At 38.2% G+C, this 22254-nt stretch overlaps 1 protein-coding gene across 2 annotated transcripts in view; it reads right to left on the reverse strand.

The window, feature by feature from the left end:
* Positions 1-261: 261 nt before the first annotated feature.
* The window catches only part of CTDSPL (CTD small phosphatase like), a 74999-nt gene continuing 53006 nt past the window's right edge, over positions 262-22254 (reverse strand). Inside the window, exons 2-8 of one of the 2 annotated variants that reach the window (XM_063452734.1) lie at positions 19765-19922; positions 18527-18559; positions 9899-10000; positions 9283-9339; positions 4686-4778; positions 1886-2071; positions 262-1582 (exon numbers count right to left, since the gene is read on the reverse strand). In XM_063452734.1, coding sequence (XP_063308804.1) covers positions 1457-1582; positions 1886-2071; positions 4686-4778; positions 9283-9339; positions 9899-10000; positions 18527-18559; positions 19765-19922 — 755 coding nt within the window. In that variant the 3' untranslated portion in view covers positions 262-1456. The remainder of the gene's footprint in view (positions 1583-1885; positions 2072-4685; positions 4779-9282; positions 9340-9898; positions 10001-18526; positions 18560-19764; positions 19923-22254) is intronic. The other variant, XM_063452736.1, reaches the window with a different exon arrangement.

A 22254-nucleotide genomic window follows, 5' to 3' on the forward strand; every position in this document is an offset into this window, starting at 1 on the left:
TGGGCTTGTATGGTAGCAAGAAGAAGGAAGAAACTATAAAAGAAAAACTATATATAAAAAAAAAGCAAGAGGGAAATTGCAAAACCATATGATGGTATCTACTTCCCAAGTTTGCAGCACTCCGTGAATTTATTTGCAAGTGTAGGCACAGCGGCAAAGAACAGTTTGACAGCCGGTGGTTAACCTTATTTGGCGACTTATAAAGTAGCAGCAGTTAAAAAATAAAAATAAGTCTGAGCATACAGCTTATTTTCTACCAAAAAAAAAAAAAGGAAACTTTGTAACTCAATAAATAGATCTTTGTTCCTTAAGATCAATTCTGTACATAAAGTAGTGATAAGTTCATGCGATCTCTTCCTTAAAAGAGCAAAGTGAAACCTGGGAATAAAGTGGCGTGCTTGTGGAGGCAAGAATGTGTTCCTATTGTTTAAACACAAGTCACAGAGGACAACCCTGCCACCGCAATCATCTAGAAGCCATCAGTTTTGATGGGATAGGGAGCTTGGATTATGAAAAATAGAACTATTTTAAAATGGTGATCAAACATTTACAATGGCCATGAAACAAAAAGAATACAACAGAGATAAGTAAAGTGTGCCAAACCCTCGATAAAACTGGCGGGGTGGGAGGGGAAATAAAGTATTCTGTATATGTGAAACTCCTAAAGCTAAATACAAATGGTGGAATCATGCAACCGGTGTCTAATAATCTTTGTTTAGTTGTAAGCATAAATGGTGGTGCTTTATAAAGTTTCGATCCGTTTTTAAAGCATCGACGATAAAAAGATTACAGGTCTGTAAATTTGTCTGGTAGAAAATGTAACTTTTTCTCTTAAAATCAACACTTGTAAAGGCACTTCAGTCTGTAGGGAAAAAAAAACCCAAAAAACTTTCAGAGTCAGGTCAACTGCTCTAGGGAAAGGGGGATACGATACGGTCTGCATAGTGGAGGGACCAACCGAGGTGGGAGTTAAGGGGGAGGCAAAGAATAAAAGGTTGCTAGCATTAAGCATTTTTTTTTTTTTTTATTCTTTGTCACACTTTTTTTCCTTTTTATTTGGTGTTAATTATTTCCTTTATAAAAGCCTGAAAAGTTTATCAATTTTATGAAAATTAGTGAAAAGAGTCCTTTAAAAATATTTAATTTCTCTTTCTTCTGTCCATTGATCTAGGAATATCATCGGTGCTAGAGGACCTGCTAGGCACGCCTCTGCAACAAAAAGTTTTCACTGTTAGTGTGTTAATGGGTCCTGAAGAGGTCAAGCCATATTCACTCAACCCCATAGGAAGAGCATCTTGTATCACATGAATGTCATCAGTAGAGCATTTTGTTTCCATTGCAAAAGTGTTCAGTGAAAAAAAAAAAGAAAAAGAAAAAAGCAGAGTCCAAAATAGTTCTCAGTCTGTAGCCGTTGTATTTCACAGCTGTTCATAAGGAGACAGAGTCAGCATTGGGGCTACCTGTTACAAAGTTTCTGGAGCATATAGTAAACATTCTCCTCTTTGCTCAATCCTTCGAAGAAGGGAATGAGATCCAGCAGTTCTGTATCCGACATGTCATCAAACCAAGATTGCACGGGGACCTACAGAAAGAAGGCCATAAATGCAAATAATTAATACAACTACACAAGCTTTTAAAAAAAAAATAAAAAATTAAGAATATAAAATATAAAATCACAAAAAAAGCCCACTAACATTAACAGTGAATTAGAATTGATCCACTTCGGCATACCAAATTAAACATTTTACATAAAATCAATTCAAGTAAATAAGAAGTACGTGAAGTGGTAAAGGATAAATATATTGTGAGACTTTGTGTCAGCTCAGCTGAAGCTAAATCTACATAAGCAGACAAGACTATTTCAACACAAACACGCGCCACTTACGGCATTTTCTGGATGGAAGATGTAAGAAGCTGGCGAGTTGTCGATAATGATGACCTTATTCAGCTCTCTGCCCAGTCTGCTCAGATCTTTCACATAGTTTCCTCTATGAAACACGCAGGATTCTCGGAAGAGCCTTGACTTGAAAACCCCCCAACGGTCCAGTAAATCTGCCACTGGGTCAGCATACTAGAAATAGAATTCAAACACAATTTCAGAAAAAAAAAAAACCAGAAAACAGATGATTAATCGGACACAGAAGTTAAAAGGGCACACTCATTCTTCTGAATCAAACACTAAAAATGTAAATTAATTTTAAGCAAATCAAGACCATTCATTTTAATTGTTCTCAAGACAAGTTTTAATGTGCACATCAGGGTGTGGCCAAGAGGGAACGACTATTCCCATTATGCTTTGACAGTTTTAGGATTACCTGCTGGTCCATGTCTGCGGCATGAAGTTAGAATTTTACGTTAAAGCTATTCACTAATTTGTAAGCGGTCAGGAAGTCAAAGTGAAATTTAAAATTTTAAGTCAGAAAGGCTGAACTATAAACATGGTTGGAGAATGTGCCAGCACACTTTGAGCAGGCATAACAAGACAGACAGGCACTCCGTTAGCCGGGAAGAAAATGGCACACACCAACACAGGTGTAGGATGCTCATCAAGATTTACAAATATTTAAAATTGAGGGTTTGTAGCTTATTAACTATATTCTTCAAGAATCCAATCCACATGGAATATTAAAAAAAAAAAAAAAAATTGGCTAAGGCGGCTTGCCTCGAGCACCAGACCTCCCAATGGCAATTCATGTTGCATTAAACGGAGGCTGTTGGAACCAACCTGCTGCAAGAGTAATTATTTCAATTGCGTCACATTATTTCATATTTTGTTTAATTCTAGCCTCAAGTGGAGTTCTACAATTTTATTGCCACCGTAGCAGAACATCCTTTACCATTACATAAACTCACAGATGGATATTGTGTGGTAAGTTTTAAAATTGTTAAACACAAAACAGGCTACACTGTTACAATGGCAATTCCAATTAATACTGCTCCTTTGTATCGCTGTAGATTAATCTAGAGGTCATGCGTGATCGCCAAACCGTACTGCTCCATGCCGCACTCACCCAGGCATGGGAAAAATGCAACACGAAAGGATGAAGACTTGCATACAGTGAGCAGCGTGTCCCCCAGACATGCAAGCACTTTGCTGTAGCACTAGGGAAGCAATACTTCCCTACATGACGCTGGTGAGAAGGCGGCCAGGGTCTGACAATAACGTAAGTGGATGAACACCTAAAAATGGAGTGCTACAAAGACCTCCAGTATTGCCACACCAGTAATATTATCCTGTAAAAGAATGGTACAGCAATCTCCAAAATGTGTGAAGTGGCATTTTATTCAACGCATTGCAGGAAGCACACAAGTCTTAATAGACATTACGGTTGGTTAACACATGGTCACTTGTGATACTTTACCAAAAAAATTTAAACAGAGGATTTCAAACAGTAGGTGTTTCCTAGCTACATAAAATGACAAAAAAGGTTGCAACAGTTCTGGTGCTTGGAGTGTCCTTTAACACCATACCTTTCACAGACCCGGTATTTAGCAAGAAAATAACTCAAACTGTAATAAGAAGGTTAATGTTTTCCTTAGCTACTGGCAACTAATTTAAACTAATTTTCGCCTTGAGCTAACGAAGGATGAGACAAAAAAATATAGAAAACATTTTTTTTTTATCAGACATTGGGTAACTGATGATCCTGCCATGTAAGACATGAAGGAGGCATTTATTTGAACATAACCCATGTTTACAGTGTGTGTCATCAGCAAACACATTTACACCATCATGCAGATCATTAAAGACCATCTACTACACTCGGGATAAAAAAGGTTTCTTGGGGGCAATCCAGCACAAATGTGTTTGAATTTGCATTTGCTGACATATCAGACAATTTTAACAATCTCCATCTCAGGAAAGTAGAATTCAGGGAGCCAATAAGCAGGAAAACAGTTTGAGATTGGCCATTTATATTGCTCTGTGTGACACGGTACTGTGGTCTAAAACAGCTACAAACTAACTAAACTGTTTACAACCAGTCTGGTTTTTTTCTCTTTTCTTAAAACAATAGACTTATCAATCTAACAGCAAACGTTTTCAGCAGACAAAACCACTTTAAATAGCTGGAACTGTTGTTGACCTCGATAATACAGCAATAAATATCGGTAAGCACATTAATAAAACTAACTATATTTCAATATCTTTTTCTAATGCAGGTTTTATTCACAACACTACTGCTTTGGCATGCGCTATATAGCACTGGTAAACGCTAAAAAACTACAAACTGCATCCTCTCCAAATGCTAACTGCTGCAGCAATTCCTGGCTGGAAGATTTGCAATACAGTGATCTGTAAATCTATTGCCAGGGCACAGCGACCGAGCCAGACTTCAGTGTCTATTTAAATATTGTGATGCCCACTAGTAACCATGGTAACTTGTAATATTTGCATACGGGCTTCATGAGCAATGCATGGAGGCTACATTATGAGCAAAGCCCGTATGTTAGTTTGTTACCATGGGAACACTTACCCACAAACTAGCTGAAAGCACAAAGACACACTGGTAGAAAAAGAAGCAAGGAAGAAAAGGGAGAAAAAGTAAGAGTTTCAGGAGAGAACCGAAAAATAAATCATTTACACACCAAAAAAAAAAACAAACAAACAAACAACCTAATCCAAAGAACTCGACACAATCTCTGTCTCATTGAATAAAAGAATGATCAGCACGCTCCGCACTCACCTTGGCCAAACTCGCCGTAAAGAGAACACATTCAAACAGGTCGCCCATCTTCTGAAGGAACTCGTCCACGTGGGGCCTTTTTAACACATACACCTAGAGACGAAGCAGCAGAACAGTCAGATCAATTCGGTAAATGGTTATATGCATCTAGTGCAACATTGTAACGAATGCAGATTGAATGGCCATCTCAAGCAATGGCTTGGATGGAAGCTAGCTCTGCATTTGGTATTTAAGGAATACATACATACATTTATCCCTATTAGAAATCGCTCCCATTCGGTATTAATCTATTTTCCACTCTGGTTTGATGGATATTGTAAAGACGGCTTGTGTAGAGAAAGACTAGTGCAAGGAAAGATATAAAAGTGATAATATTTGGAAGAAAGCACATTGAATAGTGATCGTGAATAGTGATGGGCAGTTCTGCAGTATAGTCCACATACACCAGAGGGCGCTCTCATTCTGTATTAGCTGGTCTGTGTCAGGTCCAAACTACATATGTAAATAACCCACTGTCAGCAGTACAATAGCATAAAATGGAGTTTCACGTTCAGTGACTAAAAGCCTCTAGTGCTAGGGATCAGCCGTTCTGCTGATAACGACTCCACTGTTCTGGAGCAAGGGAGCAATTTACACGCAACACGGAGAAACAAGATTTAAGGAATATTCAGCATGACGTTTGATTGTACAAATGCTTCCCTTAACACAGGCTGTAGTCCAGTAATTAAATCCCAGCTCTTGTGAAATACAGACTTTTATAAACAAAAAGATTATGACTTTGTAATATTTCATAATTGGCCACAAAGGAGATGCCATGCCCACTACACTGTAAGCACATTTTATGCCGACATGAGGACTCTGTTAAGCAGTTAAAGGGACACTATAGTCACCAAAACAACTTTAGCTTAATAAAGCAGTTTTGGTGTATAGATTATACCGCTGCAGTCTCACTGTATAACTCTCTGTCATTAAGAAAGTAAATGGTTTTTGTTTATGTACCCTATTCACAACTTCCCTGGCTGTGACACACAGCTGCATGGTTTTATTTTCAATCAAATGTGAGAGCACAGTGTGTTTACTTTAGAAGTATTTAATCTCTCTGCTCTGTAAATTAAACTTTAAATCTCAAATCTGAGGTTCCTGCAGACTCTAGAAAGATATTAACATAGTAGGAATTAAGAACTTCTACATTAAACAGAATGTGCAATAAAGGAAATTTAAACATTAGCTTTCTCTTTACACGACGTGTGTAAGGAGAGACTGTGTACGTCACAGGCATAGGAGATGTGGCAGGATAAACCGTGATTTAAAGGGACACTATAGGCACCCAGACCTCTCAATGACATGGTCTGTGTCTCAAGTTTAAACCCTGCAATGTAAACATTTTGTTTCCAGTAGAACGGCAATGTTACATTGCAGGATTAAAACAGCTCCACTCAAATAGCTGACAGAAACGGCTATTTCGATAAGATGGCCGATACAGCACAATGTTTTACCGCCATGCGCACTAGCATGGGAAAACATTATGTTGGCTAAGATCATCGATCTTTATCATATCAGCCAGAGTCAAGCCAGCCTCAGAGAGAGTAGCATGGCGTGGGATAAAAAGTAAGTAAATTCTATCCTTTTTATCCTGGCAGGAGGGGCACCTAAAATGAGACCAGGACATTATATAGTGTTAGAAATACACATATTCCTAATACTATAGTGTTCATTTAACTCCTATAAGGCAGAGAATTGAACAGTAAGACTGAAAGGATGTGATCTACACACCAAAACCACATCATTAAGGGTAAATTGTTTTGGTTATTAGACAGCCCCTTTAAAACCCTGCGCACACCACGTTCGCTAGGGTTCTATTCAGAGTAAGCAGAAGCCCAGTGTGCTTTCAGACCAATGCCAATCACAAGCAGTCCACTAACTTTCTATGGCCATATACCAGACACGTAACACACGTTCTAGGACATGCAAGTTACCTGGGAAATTCATAAACTTCAGCACTGCCAAAGCCACCCATCACATATTTAATAGATTGCCATATTAAAACAAAAAAACAAAACTATACAGAAATTAATATAGTACAAATGTCCCCCGGTTGCCAATATCATTTTGTGATTTAAGAATTTAGAAGTAGTTGGTGGCTTCCCAATGCAAGTAACCAAGAATAGGCCAGGCTTTGATAACAGCCTATCCTGGATTACTTGAACAGGGCTGCAACCTAGAATTAATCCAAGATTTTCTCAAACTCGTGGAAGGTCGGAAGAAGCCGTATCGTAAACACAGACACAGTTGCACTTTTGGTCCAGGTCAGAAGGGATTAATCAGAAATACTCAAAGCAGAACTGGGGAATATACAGACTTCATCTCTACTATACCTGTATAAATGGGATAATGCTGGGATTTTACTCACTTTGGACCCTTACATTTGCTTTATCACTTCATTTTTATTGTGCTTTTCGCATAATTCCGGTCTTCGTACAACTCAATACGCCATTTCAGTGTGGTTTATACACAAAGACTCAGCAGCACAGGCTGACTACCATCTTTCCCTCAATGGGACCCCCTTATCTAGTGAGGACAAAGATTCACTAACACAGGCTGACCACCATCTTTCCCAATGGGACCCACTTATCTAGCGAGGACAGAGATTCACTAACACAGGCTGACCACCACCATCTTTCCCAATGGTACCCCCTTATCTAGCGAGGACAGAGATTCACTAACACAGGCTGACCACCATCTTTCCCAATGGTACCCCCTTATCTAGCGAGGACAGAGATTCACTAACACAGGCTGAGCACCATCTTTCCTAATGGTACCCCTATATCTAGCGAGGACAGAGATTCACTAACACAGGCTGACCACCATCTTTCCTAATGGTACCCCCATATCTAGCGAGGACAGAGATTCACTAACACAGGCTGAGCACCATCTTTCCTAATGGTACCCCTATATCTAGCGAGGACAGATATTTACTAACACAGGCTGTCCACCATCTTTCCTAATGGTATCCCCATAATTGCCAAACATTACATAATCACTGTTTAAGTAGAAAAATGATGATTTTAAAATGAATGACCTTTCTTTTACAAACGATGTAAAAATAGGTCATTAAATAGGAGCCATCACTTTTCTGGAAGTTACACCATTTACATTGTAAAACAGTTATAACCAACTATAAGCTCTTCATTTGATGCACCGTTTCCCTATAAATTAATATGAAAGATTTACCAAATTACATCACAATCTAATACATACAAGGGGATGAATTGCAAATAAAGAGGAATAGAAACATTGTTCCCTACTGGGTTTGTTCACTAAACTAGAATTAAAAGAAGAATACCGAAATCTAAATTTCTCTATTAGTTTATATATTATCTTCTGACATATATCCTACCTCACTAATGTATTCTGAATTAACACAAAAGCACTATACACTGATCAGACAAAATTAATAATGAATTATATTGTCACAACGGCACCTGTCAAAGGGTAGGATATATTATGCAGCAAGTGAACAGTCAGTTCTTCAATTTCATGTATTGACAAGCAGAAAGTTCTGGTTAGACGACTGGGTCAGAATGGCAAGTCTTGTTGGATGTTCCCGGTATGTGGTGGTTAGCACATACCAAAACGTGGTGCAAGGAAGGACAACTGGTGAACCTTAATGCTGATATGATAGAAAGGTGTCAGAACACACAGTACATTGCAGTGTGCCGATTATGGGACTGCATACCGGTCAGGGTGCCAATGATGACCCCAGTTCACCACCGAAAGTGCCTTCAATGGGGATATGAGCAGCAGAACTGAACCATGGAAGAAGGTTGCCTGGTTTGATTAATCACTTTTAGTTTAGATAAGTTGGTTGGCTGGGTGCGTGCGCTCTTTATCCGGGGAAGAGTTAGGAGCAAGACGCACTATGGAAGAAGGCAGGATGATGGAGAACGGTGGTATGTACTGGGCAATGTTCTGCTGGAAAACCTTGGATCCTGGCATTCATGTGGATTTTACTTTGACACCCATCCCTTACCCAGAGATTGTCATGAAGGGGTGTACGTGGTCTGCAACAACGATGTTCTCTGACAGCAGTGGCCTCTTCCAGCAGGATAATGCATCCTCCCACACTGCAAAAAGTGTTCAGGAATGTTTGAGGAACATGACAAAGCGTTCAAGATGTTGCATTGGCCTTCAAATAATCCAGATCGCAATCCAATTGGGCATCTGTGGGATGTGCTGGAACAACAAATCGGATCCATGGAGGCCCTTGCTCACAACTGTGAGGACTTAAAGGATTTGCTGCTAATGTCTCCGTGATAGATACCACATGACACAGGTCTTGTTGAGTCCATTTATGCATCAGAATGGTTTTGACAGCACGAGGGGAAACTACATGATATTTGGCAGGTGGTTTTAATGTAGTGCGTAAACTTTATTATATTTTGTATTGCATGAACCACAATTTAAGTAAATAAACTCTTCTTTACGTAAACACTACATGCCATTTTAATAAAATAAAAAAAATATTTTTTTCTTTTTAAGTCTCACACTGTATATAACAATTATTGAGCAACTTCACATTCAGTTTTTGCAAACTCACCTGATGTATTGTGCCGTCTATTTCAACAGGAACAATGAAATCTGCATTGTTAATAGGCTAGAAAGGGAAATAAAAAAAATAAAAAAACTCTTAAGTTATGAGGGTTCTGGGGAACATATAAACAGACATAAAATGAGCCATTAACAACCAGACCACAAAACAATACAAAAACCCCACATGACATGCCCTAGGCCAACAAAAAAAACAAAACCCTGACATGCTCTCAGGATCTAGTGATCTGTTATTGTTCACTGTGGAGTTCATTATATGCATCTGTTCATGCAAGTGACTAAACCATTAACTCTGGTCTTCATGGCGATGAAGGTGGGACTAATGAAAACCCATTACTGTTAAAGTATTTTAATGATAAAATCTTAAAACCATATGTATTTAGGCTAAACAAAGTACATATGGTGACTTGGTAACCATGGCAACCAAATAATTTCTAAGCACTGTTTTAGTAAATATGACCCAATAACTTTTATAAAATGTGGTGTTCAGATAAAATGTGCTGTACAACTGGCTCGTATAAATTAAAGGTTGGACACCTGAAAATAATTCCAGTAAAATATGTCACACGATACAAACCAAAACAAAAAAAACATTTCAAATGTACCTTAAATGAACTGTGTACTAAGGTTTCATCTAAATCAATGACCACACATTTCTTTCCGTATTCGGATACTTTCAGCTCTGGAAGGAGGTATTTTGTAGGTGGCTGCAGGGAGTAAGAAAATAAATGCAATCATCGATATATTGTCAATCTTTACACGGCAAAGCAAATATTGCACAATAGAGATTTATACAGAACATGTGCTATTTGAGTAATAGACCACTGGAAAGGAAAAAACAAAGCAATCAGGCTCGATTTTATAAAAGGAGGCTTTTATTCTCTATCAATTTTTTCTAACCAAAGAGTATATTTTATTTGATTAAATTATATTGATTCACTGAGTTTAAGAGTTGTGAATCAGAGGGAGTCACACTGTGGGCGCGCTACGATACGTTAATACATTTGGTGCAAATGGGAGATCATTTTGAATAGCAATGAAGCAGGGTATTTGGTCACATCATTGCATTGCTTTAAGAAAGAACTCTACGAATGTTATCCCAAATCGTGATGTCAGATAGCAGTGTCACGTGTACTTTATTGCCAAATACACATAGTAAGGAAAAAAGGATATTCTCAAAAAAAAAAAAGTTTTGATGCTCAAGATTCCCTTCTGGAGTTTTTCCTATTTTGATTTTAAAGGGGAAACATCTGCCTGAACATGGAGGGCACCAAAGCAATTATCCCCAGGCCACGGACAGCCAAAGAGCTTGCTTTCAAAGAACTGTGGACATAAAACAGACAGTCTACAGCTACATGACACAGGAATGAAAGTTTCAATATTATAGCTTGAGATTGCCATTTTAGTAATGTTTCACTATGCATATTTAGTGCAACACTTAAGAAGGATCCGCACGTTAACATTTGCAAAGGTTATAAAGTTGGTTCAATCTAAAATATCAAATCTATAATGGGACGTTGGGGATTATGCAGAGGCAAAATTAGAATCCACCGGGCTCCGGTGCAAAAATTGCCCTGTGTCCCATTCCCTCCATCTCTCCCCTCCCTGTGTCCCATTCCTACCTCTATTCCCCCTCACCTCCCTTTGACCCATACCCTCTCTCCCCCCTCATCCTGTACCTGGCTCGCTGCGGTTGCTGATCTGACAGGAAGTGATTTGACAGTGAGCACTTCCAGTCAGAACGCTCGGCCGCGCTACACACAGGCAGGAGGGGAGCAGCACAGTACAGCTTTTCCCTCCTGCCACACACACAAGAATCTCCTACCAGGGCTGGTGCAGCTGTGCACCGGCCCATAAGGTATCCAGGCGGCCCATGGTCGCAGCTGCGGCTGGGCCCCCTGGAGTGGGGGGGGGGGGGGGTTAAGGTACGCCACTGGGATTATGGTTTTCAGAGGACACTGTAAGCACCATAATTTGTGCCACAAAGCAAAGACAAGGGACAGTTGACCAAAATAAAAAAAATAAAAAAAAAAATGTATTAACTAGCACAAAAATTAAAAAAAGTGATAGAATATATCATTAAACACAGAATTCTTTAAGTGCGACCGGTGTTCAGATGCATACCTGTCATGCCCAACTAAGTAACAAAACATAACACGTTCATGTTAAATACAATCTAAAATACATCATAACCAGTTCAGTTTAAGTTCAGACTCTAGTCCCCAAAACAAATTTAGCTTAATGATGCAGTTTTGGTGCATTAGATCATGCCCACACAGTCTCCCTGCTAAATTCCCTGCCATTTAGGAGTTAAGTCACTTTGTTTAAGCAGTCCTAGTCACACAGCCTTCCAAAAGACTTCTTGTAAAGAGTCATCTTATGTTTACACTTCATTTATTACAAGTTCTGTTTAATGTAGAATTTCTTATCTCCTGCTCTGTTACTAGCTTGCAAGACCCTGCAGGAGACTCCTGTAGTTCAAGTTCAAGTAACAGAGCGGGAGATAAGAAACTAGAAAAGGTACAATTTCTGGGGAAATTGTGTGAAGTGTTCTTGCCTCCACCAGTAGTCTACAACTGGAGTGGGCGGAGTAACTGTTATTATTTATTTATATAGCATATTTAATTGCAGCGTTGTTGCACAGTTACATTAAAACATACAGTTATAAAAACATTAGCAGGTGCAAAAGGCCCTGTCTATGACATCACTTGCTGCTGCAGCCTGGCACAGGTCAGAGTATTTTTGCGGTTGCCATCTTCAAACGGTCGTATTTTAAAAACTATAAATCCTACAGTGAAGAGCTTTATATTGTGAGAATCACAAGACCCAGACCTACATTTTGATGTATAGTATGTCTCTGAGATATTAACAATGAAGGCACAGTCGCAGTTTAGAAATTGCCCTTCAAATGTGAGCTTTGCAGAGTGGAGTTTCAATGAATGTCAATGGACGGTGTGAGTTGCAAACAAATGGTCATATTGTGAAAACTATAAGGACTATGGCTTAGCCGTGGACATTTCTAGTGGCAGCAGGGATAGCTGAACGTTTTGATATACTATTTGTGTAGGTGGGCCTGAAAATGAGGGAGTGGTGGCAGTTTAGAAATCATGTCCTGATTTTTCAGCTTTTGCCAGCTCCCACTCTAGCTTTGCCATTCATTCCTATGGGACAAATTTCGCCACAAGAACGACGATATTCCGAGAACCATTCGCCGAAACGTTCCACAAAGTAATAGCAATCCGATCGGGAACAATCTGCACGTTTTGGTATATTTTTGTCTATGTAGTGTAAAAACTGTGGGAGGAGTTAGGGTGGCAAATTTGGCTATAATAAGAATAATAACTAGAAAAGCTACAATTTCTGGGGAAATTGTGTGAAGTGTTCTTGCCTCCACCAGTAGTCTACAACTGGAGTGGGCTGAGTAACTGTTATCATTTATATAGCACATTTAATTGCAACTTTGTTGCACAGTTACATTAACCCCTTAAGGACCAAACTTCTGGAATAAAAGGGAATCATGACATGCCACACATGTCATGTGTCCTTAAGGGGTTAAACCATACATTTATAAAAACTCTAGCAGGTGTACAAAAGGCTTTGTCTATGACATCACTTGCTGCTGCAGCCTGGCACAGGTCAGAGTATTTTGGTGGTTGCCATCTTCAAACGGTCATATTTTAAAATCTATACATCCTACAGCGAAGAAATTTATATTTTAATCACAAGACCCAGACCTACATTTTGATGCATAGTATGTCTCTGAAGTGTTAAAAATGAAGGCACAGTCGCAGTTTAGAAATTGCCCTTCAAGTTTGAGCTGGCTTGAGTGAAGTTTCAATGAATGTCAATGGAAGGCGTGAGTTGCAAACAAATGGTCATATTGTGAAAACTATAAGGACTATGGCTTAGGCGTGGACATTTTTAGTGGCAGCAGGGATAGCTGAACGTTTTGATATAAGATTTGTGTAGGTGGGCCTGAAAATGAGGAAGTGGTGGCAGTTTAGAAATCATGTCCTGATTTTTCAGCTTTTGCCAGCTCCCACTCTAGTTTTGAAAATTTTGCCATTCATTCCTATGGGACAAATTTCGCCACAAGAACGACGATATTCCGTGAACCATTCGGCGAAACGTTCCACAAAGTAATAGCAATCCGATCGGGAACAATCCGCACGTTTCGGTATATTATGGTCTATGTAGTGTAAAAACTGTGGGACGAGTTAGGGTGGCAAATTTGGCTATAATAATAATAATAATAATAATAATAACTAGAAAAGCTACAATTTCTGGGGAAATTGTGAAGTGTTCTTGCCTCCACCAGTAGTCTACAACTGGAGTGGGCGGAGTAACTGTTATTATTTATTTATATAGCACATTTAATTGCAATGTTGTTGCACAGTTACATTAACCCCTTCAGGACCGGCCTGTTTTTGCGATGTTTGTACGTTAAGGACCAGAGCAGTTTTAACACTTTTGTGGTGTTTGTGTTTAGCTGTAATTTTCCGCTCTCTCATTTACGGTTCCCATACAAGTTATATATTGTTTTTTTCACGACAAGAAGGGATTTCTTTACATACCAGTATTTATATTATGTCATATATTGTATTTAAAAAAAATAATAAAATATGGTGAAAAAATAAAAAAAAAAAAAACATGTTTTTGGACTTTTACTTGAAAAATCTTTTACTTATCTACAAAAGCTAATGAAAAAAACTGCTAAATAGATTCAAAATTTTGTCCCGAGTTTAAAAACACCCAGTGTTTACATGCTTTATTGCTTTTTTTTGCAAGTTATAGGCCTATAAATACAAGTAGGAAATTGCTGTTTCAATATATATATATATTTTAAATGTATCAATAGTGACATTGTTACACCGTTATCTGTCATAAATCCCCGAAACACACCTAACATGTACATATTTTTTAAAGTAGACAACCCAGGGTATTCAAAATGGGGTATGTCCAGTCTTTTTTAGTAGCCACCTAGTCACAAACACTGGCCAAAGTTAGCATTTATATTTGTTTGTGTGTTAAAAATGCAAAAAACGCTAACTTTGGCCGGTGTTTGTGACTAAGTGGCTACTAAAAAAAGCTGAACATACCCCATTTGCAATACCTTGGGTTGTCTTCTTTTGCAAATGGTATGCCATCATGGGGCTAATTCTCATTCCTTGGCTACCATACGCTCTCAAAGGCAACCTAACCAATCTGACAAATTTCAATAAAAAAAAAAAAGTAAAATCAAGCCTTATATTTGACCCTGTAACTTTCACAAACACTATAAAACCTCTACATGTGGGGTACTGTTATACTCAGGAGACTTCGCTGAACACAAATATTAGTGTATCAGAACAGTAAAATATATCACAGCAATAATATCCTCAGTGAAAGAGCTGTTTGTGTGTGAAAAATGCAAAAAACTTCACTTTCACTGACAATATCATCGCTGTGATATGTTTTACTGTTTTGAAACACTAATATTTGTGTTCAGCGAAGTCTCCCGAGTAAAACAGTACCCCCATGTACAGGATTTAGGGTGTCATAGAAAGTTACAGGGTTAAACACAGTGCTAGCAAATTAAATTATCTGGACTTTTGGCCTGGGTTGGCAGGCAGGTCCCTCAAATTGCAATCATTAAAATTACTTAATTAGGTAAAAATATTACATAAATATGCACGTAGAATTTTAATATATATACATATTTATATATTTGACGTCTACGTGTATATTTATGAAATTATTTATGTAATTATGTATGTGGACATATGTATATTTCGTATTATTTTTATTTATTTATTTATACATAGATATATATATCATTACATTCTAAGTGTATTTTGATATAAATATATATATATCAATATCAAAATACTGTTAGAATAAAACTGAATATATATATAATTTTTTTTTAATTATTAAAAATTATTTTTATTTTTTGTCATTTATTTTTATTAACATATTATTTGTATTTTATAATAATATATATACCCCATATATATAGTTATTATATATATTGTATATATTCGTGTGTAATTTAAATATAAGTGTATTTTTATAATTATATACGTATATATAAATATAAAAATACACTTAGTGTGACATTATATATATATGATATATACATATATTATATATAGGTATATATAGATATAATACATGTATATATAGCATATATATACACATATTATTTTTTCACACTTATTACTTTATTTTAAAACTTTATTTGTGATTTTTCACTTGCAGGGAGACTGCCTGTCAGCACAGACAGTCCCCCTGCAGGCAGATACAAAGACCCCTATTGCGGTCATGTGATCGAGTGATCACATGGCCGTGGGGTCCTGATCTGCCGAGGGGGGGCTGCCTGGGCAGACAGGCAACCCCCCTGGACCGGGAGGAGAGCTGATAGCCGCCGTGGGACCGACGGCGATCAGGTAAGTAGCCCAAAACCGTTATGACGGTTCAGGACCGTCAGCGGTCCAAACGCACGTTTTACCGCTGACGGTCCTGAACCGTCAGCGGTCCTTAAGGGGTTAAACCATACATTTATAAAAACATTAGCAGGTGTAGAAAAGGCTTTGTCTATGACATCACTTGCTGCTGCATCCTGGCACAGGTCAGAGTATTTTGGTGGTTGCCATCTTCAAACGGTCGTATTTTAAAAACTATAAATCCTACAACGAAGAGCTTTATATTGTGAGAATCACAAGACCCAGACCTACATTTTGATGTATAGTATGTCTCTGAGATATTAACAATGAAGGCACAGTCGCAGTTTAGAAATTGCCCTTCAAATGTGAGCTTTGCTGAGTGGAGTTTCAATGAATGTCAATGGACGGTGTGAGTTGCAAACAAATGGTCATATTGTGAAAACTATAGGGAGTATGGCTTAGCCGTGGACATTTTTAGTGGCAGCAGGGATAGCTGAACGTTTTGATATAAGATTTGTGTAGGTGGGCCTGAAAATGAGGGAGTGGTGGCAGTTTAGAAATCATGTCCTGATTTTTCAGCTTTTGCCAGCTCCCACTCTAGCTTTGCCATTCATTCCTATGGGACAAATTTCGCCACAAGAACGACGATATTCCGAGAACCATTCGGCGAAACGTTCCACAAAGTAATAGCAACGCGATCGGGAACAATCTGCACGTTTTGGTAAATTTTGGTCTATGTAGTGTAAAAACTGTGGGAGGAGTTAGGGTGGCAAATTTGGCTATAATAAGAATAATAATAATAATATATATGTGAGATAACATTAAGTGGTCTTGCTTTGCAAGAACACTTAATAATATATATGTGAGATAACAGTAAGTGGTCTTGCTATGCAAGAACACTTAATATATATGTGAGATAACATTAAGTGAACACTTAATAACTAGAAAAGCTACAATTTCTGGGGAAATTGTGTGAAGTGTTCTTGCCTCCACCAGTAGTCTACAACTGGAGTGGGCGGAGTAACTTATTATTTATTTATATAGCATATTTAATTGCAACGTTGTTGCCCACAGTGCTTTACAGTTACATTAAAACATACAGTTATAAAAACATTAGCAGGTGCAAAAGGCCCTGTCTATGACATCACTTGCTGCTGCAGCCTGGCACAGGTCAGAGTATTTTTGCGGTTGCCATCTTCAAACGGTCGTATTTTAAAAACTATAAATCCTACAGTGAAGAGCTTTATATTGTGAGAATCACAAGACCCAGACCTACATTTTGATGTATAGTATGTGTCTGAGATATTAACAATGAAGGCACAGTCGCAGTTTAGAAATTGCCCTTCAAATGTGAGCTTTGCAGAGTGGAGTTTCAATGAATGTCAATGGACTGCATGAGTTGCAAACAAATGGTCATAATTTGAAAACTATAAGGACTATGGCTTAGCTGTGGACATTTTTAGTGGCAGCAGGGATAGCTGAACGTTTTGATATAAGATTTGTGTAGGTGGGCCTGAAAATGAGGGAGTGGTGGCAGTTTAGAAATCATGTCCTGATTTTTCAGCTTTTGCCAGCTCCCACTCTAGCTTTGCCATTCATTCCTATGGGACAAATTTCGCCACAAGAACGACGATATTCCGAGAACCATTCACCGAAACGTTCCACAAAGTAATAGCAATCCGATCGGGAACAATCTGCACGTTTTGGTATATTTTTGTCTATGTAGTGTAAAAACTGTGGGAGGAGTTAGGGTGGCAAATTTGGCTAGAATAATAATAATAATAATATATATGTGAGATAACAGTAAGTGGTCTTGCTATGCAAGAACACTTAATAATATATATGTGAGATAACAGTAAGTGGTCTTGCTATGCAAGAACACTTAATTAAGGTAACGTACATCTGATTGAAACTGAAACCACTCAATGCGCGCTTTGTCAGTCACAGCCAGGGGAGTTGTGGCTCAAACTGCATTAACAGAAACAAAAGTAATTTAACGTCTAAATAGCAGAGAACTGTGCAGTGAGACTGCAGTGGCATGATCTATACCCCCAGACTGCATCATTAAGCTAAAGTTGTTTTGGTGACTATAGTGTCCCTTTAACCCCTTAAGGACACATGACGTGTGTGACACGTCATGATTCCATTTTATTCCAGAAGTTTGGTCCTTAAGGGGTTAAGATAGAAAAAAAAAAAAAAAAAAAAAAAAAAAAAAAAACTCCTTTCCCCAGAACTGCTTTGTGTGATGGGATGAAATCTGACGAAAAAAAAAAACAAAAAAAAAAAAACCCATGGAACGACAGCACCTAAACACATAACTAGTACAAAAAAAAAAACTATAGGCTTAAGGTGCAAATGGTTCATGGAATTCAACTAGTTAAGCAACTGAAGTTTAATCACTTGAAACAAGTGAATAGAATTTCCCTGTGAGTGACCGAGGTATGCCCAGGACACTGCTTTAATATATTATTGGAGACCACAAATCCTGGATAGTTAAAAATATATACACGGTCATAAAAGTATTGGTGGTTAAATGTATTCACATAGGAACTTATTTACTAAACACCAAATTGCAATAAATTCAGAACTTAGTGTAAAATATTTGTGACTACAGAGTAGTTGGAGAATGCTTTCAAAGATTTACTCACAATTTGAAATTTAGGGAATAAGTTCAATATGCGCAAAATAAAATCTAATATGTTCAATGTTTGATGGGACAAAACAAAAACAAAATATGGTTAAACTTAAAATAAACAAAAAACATGAAATAACTAGAAACAAAAAACAAACATGAAATAAAATACATACAGTTGGAATGGTAATGACTTGCGTCTGATCACCCTGAGGAAAGAACAGAAAGGAAATTACACATTTACCAACTAAAAAGTTAAAAAATAAAAAATAAACAGCAACGTTTTCATTTTGTACATCCTGAGGCCAAATCCTCAGCCATTCAGATGTTGCTTGCGTAGGAATTCAAAGTTTAGCCCAATGACAGCCCAGTGGTGATCATTGGACACCATTGGTTTATATTACATTATCGGGGGTTTACAAACCGTTTAGCAGTTTAAGATCAAATAATTAATTCTTGCATGAAATCCGAGCTCCCAGAATTGACGACAACAATCTACCCAGTCTTCGAACTTAGAAATGGTTATAGATCAAGTTACAAAGATTTAAAGATCAAAAAAGAAACCCAAAAAACAAAATGAGCAGCCGGGCAAAAATAAATAAAATAAAATAAATGGATGGGTGTCCAGTTTGCACCATGTTTGCAGCATTAATCAAAGTGGACGAGGGTGAATATATTTTACACAAAATTCATAGCAATTTGGAAGTGGACTGATTTGTGCTAACTTCATCCAACTTTGCCAAAAATACCTAATGCAAAGCTTACTTTCAGTCTGACACAATCCTACAAATAACTCATTATTGGCCGATACAATCTATGGCAATACATTTTTTAAAATTTATTTTGTATTACCCTTATCCTCCCGAATGAGGAACAGAAAAAGTGATTTGAGATATGGTTAAGTCAATTTCTTAAGAATATTTTATAGCAAAATTATATAAACTGCATAAAATCCATAAAAATTTTGAGTTTGCTTACATCGGTCAGCAGATTTGTCACTATTTTGTCTCCTTATAACCTTATTAAGGACTAGCTTTGAAAGTTGAAAAGTTTATTAACAATAAGTTGTGCACTGCCCCAAAAAGGTGTATAAAACCAGCTATTACTATGGAAATCGAAAGACATACAGACAGGAAAACCAAAACAGAATTCACGGACCGACTGTGCAAGGAACTCCGAGTAATGAGGAAGTACAATCACAATCTCAAAGAATGGAGCTTTGATACATCAAAGTTACACAAATTGTATTTTCCCCAATTATACATTTTTTATTTATTTATTTTTAAAGTCTGGAAGTTGTTTCATCAAATAAGTTTGCCGGATTTTACTTTGAGATGTAATTTATCCCCTTAAACTGTGCAATATATCTTCTGAAACGGTCAGGGTGAAGATGCGTGCGTTTTCCTGCACTCACCTTTTGAACGCCCCCATTTTCTTCCACCAAAGGAGGGAGGGGGCCAGTGTTATTGTTTGAGGTTGGTGGCTCTACATTATAGCTGCGGAAACAGCAGAATAGGGAGCTGAAGATGCTTCGGTTGCGCTGTTTCTTTAAGCTGATATTGCACTGGGAAACTGAAATACATAAAGAGACATGCACAGACTGAGTATCAAAGGGTAGAATGTTTTACATTATAAAACACCAGGAATGCACAAGTAACAATGTCAGCAATTCACATGAAATAGACCACAAGCATGTTACAAAATAACTTCATATTTATTGAATTGTGAATACTGCACCCATTGGACCATTCGTCTACCAGACTTGCAATCCAACCACAATATATTTCCTACAACAGTGAGCATTAAAGGTAAACTACAACGCAAAACATTACTTTAATGTTCAATATAAGAGAAAGTAGTAAGCTTCTAGGACACGATGTAATGTGTAATGTAACATGCATTCCTGACACTACAGTGCCCTCTGGTACAGAAGTCTCCACCTCCCGCCCCCAACAGTACATAAAGGGTTAAAAAAAATTTTTTTAAAAAATAAATCTCCCAATTCCAGCACCGATGTTCCTTTAGCACTAGGTTGGCACTTTGGCTCCTATATCATCCGCCAGGGGGATCTAATACGAACGTGCGGTGAGCCCATTAGGTCCTCCCCATAGTAAAGCATTGGCTCAATGCTTTCCTATGGGGATTTTACAGACGCTGGAAGTCCTCATGCCGAGTGTGTGGACATCCGGTAAACTCCCGGGAAGCTGTCTTAGCACTGCACGCAAACATTTCAGTTTCTCAAAAACTAAGTGGGACAGGGAATTTGAATCCCGCGTACCCCATTGGTCAGCTGACGATTTCCGCCAATCAGTGACTCCCAATTTACAAAACTGGCTTGGAAAGAAGCATACCTTCAATCAGCAGGGAAAGGATACTTTTTTTTTTTAAGAACAATGGGAATTTGGAACCTTATCGGACAATTTATTGTCTTCAGAGACACAAAATAACGATCCGTCTCTTCACTCCAAAAGGTGGAGGGAGGCGGATCTGATATCCCAGCAGCATTGTGACCACTGTGACTGGCTGTCACAGCGATCATGTGGGCTGGGACATCGCGATTTGCTGTTCTGCCACTGACTCAGAGGCACCGAGCAACAGCGTTAACCCCGCAATCACTGACACCGCAGTGATCTGGATTTAATTTTAGCGCATGATGGACCGGGTCCGTCATTTGTCATTAAGGGGTTAACACATCTGGATATGTCCATGTTTTCTGTAAGCATTGGCACGTGTAAGATGTACAAATCAAACTATCTGCATAGACACAGAACGTGATTACGTTTCTATGAACTAAAAACTGCGTTCTGGCAATCCATGAATTTGGCAAAACCAAATTGTACAGATTGAAAATTAAACTTCTAAGCGGTGGAACACCTATCTGGAGGAGGGATAAAAAAAAAAAAACACAATAAAAACAGATCATGCCACCTGTTAATGGTACAAATAAATATTGTTTTATAAACGCAAAACTTGGACAAGGACAGAGCTGGAGGGGTCATTTCTATCCTTGGCATTGGGATAGCTGACGCACATCTCAATAGTGAGCACACAGCAAAGCAGATGAATTGTCAAATTAACTAGAGAAAGGGAGAAACCAAAACAACTCTTAATTAAGCAAAACAGACTCCACACGGTCAGTAAAGAATCTAGCTCTATATGACTAAACTCCTTGGCCAAAACATTTCATTCCATCTACACAATGTATTCCATTGCCATAGAGATTCTCTCTGAATAACATCGAGGAGGCATTATACCTGACATCATGCAGCGGTTCTATATGGCAATTGCATCAGTCTGTAAAAACTATATTCACAAGAGCAATTTTAGAGGAATGACACTTGAGAACAAACAATGACCGTAAAACAGCATGTGATATCCTGCCCCACAGAGCTTGCAATCTAGGCATGTTGCAGATAAGGCTCTGAAAGCAAACATTCATTGAACAGCCAATAGCTTTTGGAATATCTGCATTAGTTTCTAATTGAAGTGGAAATCCCAAGATGCATAGCAAGCAGCCTAGATGAATGGGGAGAGGCTCTAGCTAACTTACCCTTAAAGGATCACTATACAGTGTCATAAAAGCAAACCTGTTTTCCTGACACTATAGTGCCCTAAGGGTGCCCGCACCCTCAGTGTCCCCCTCCCTTGGCGCTGAAGGGGTTAAAACCCCTTTTAACCACTTCCCTTAATCCAGCACCGGGCTCCCTTGGTGCTGGTGACCTCTCCTCCCCCGCCGACATCAGCGCCCGAGTGAAGCGGAATGCGCATTCAATTTTGCATCCAGCTTTGCAGATGCGCCTCTAGCGGCTGTCAAGAAGAGCCACTAGAAACATTGAATGTGACGGCAGATCAGAAACATTCAGCCAATCCAATCAGACCAATTTTTTTTATTTTATTTTTTTTA

Source organism: Pelobates fuscus, chromosome 4, assembly GCF_036172605.1.
Source record: "Pelobates fuscus isolate aPelFus1 chromosome 4, aPelFus1.pri, whole genome shotgun sequence".
In the NCBI taxonomy this organism is placed as follows: Eukaryota; Metazoa; Chordata; class Amphibia; order Anura; family Pelobatidae; genus Pelobates; species Pelobates fuscus.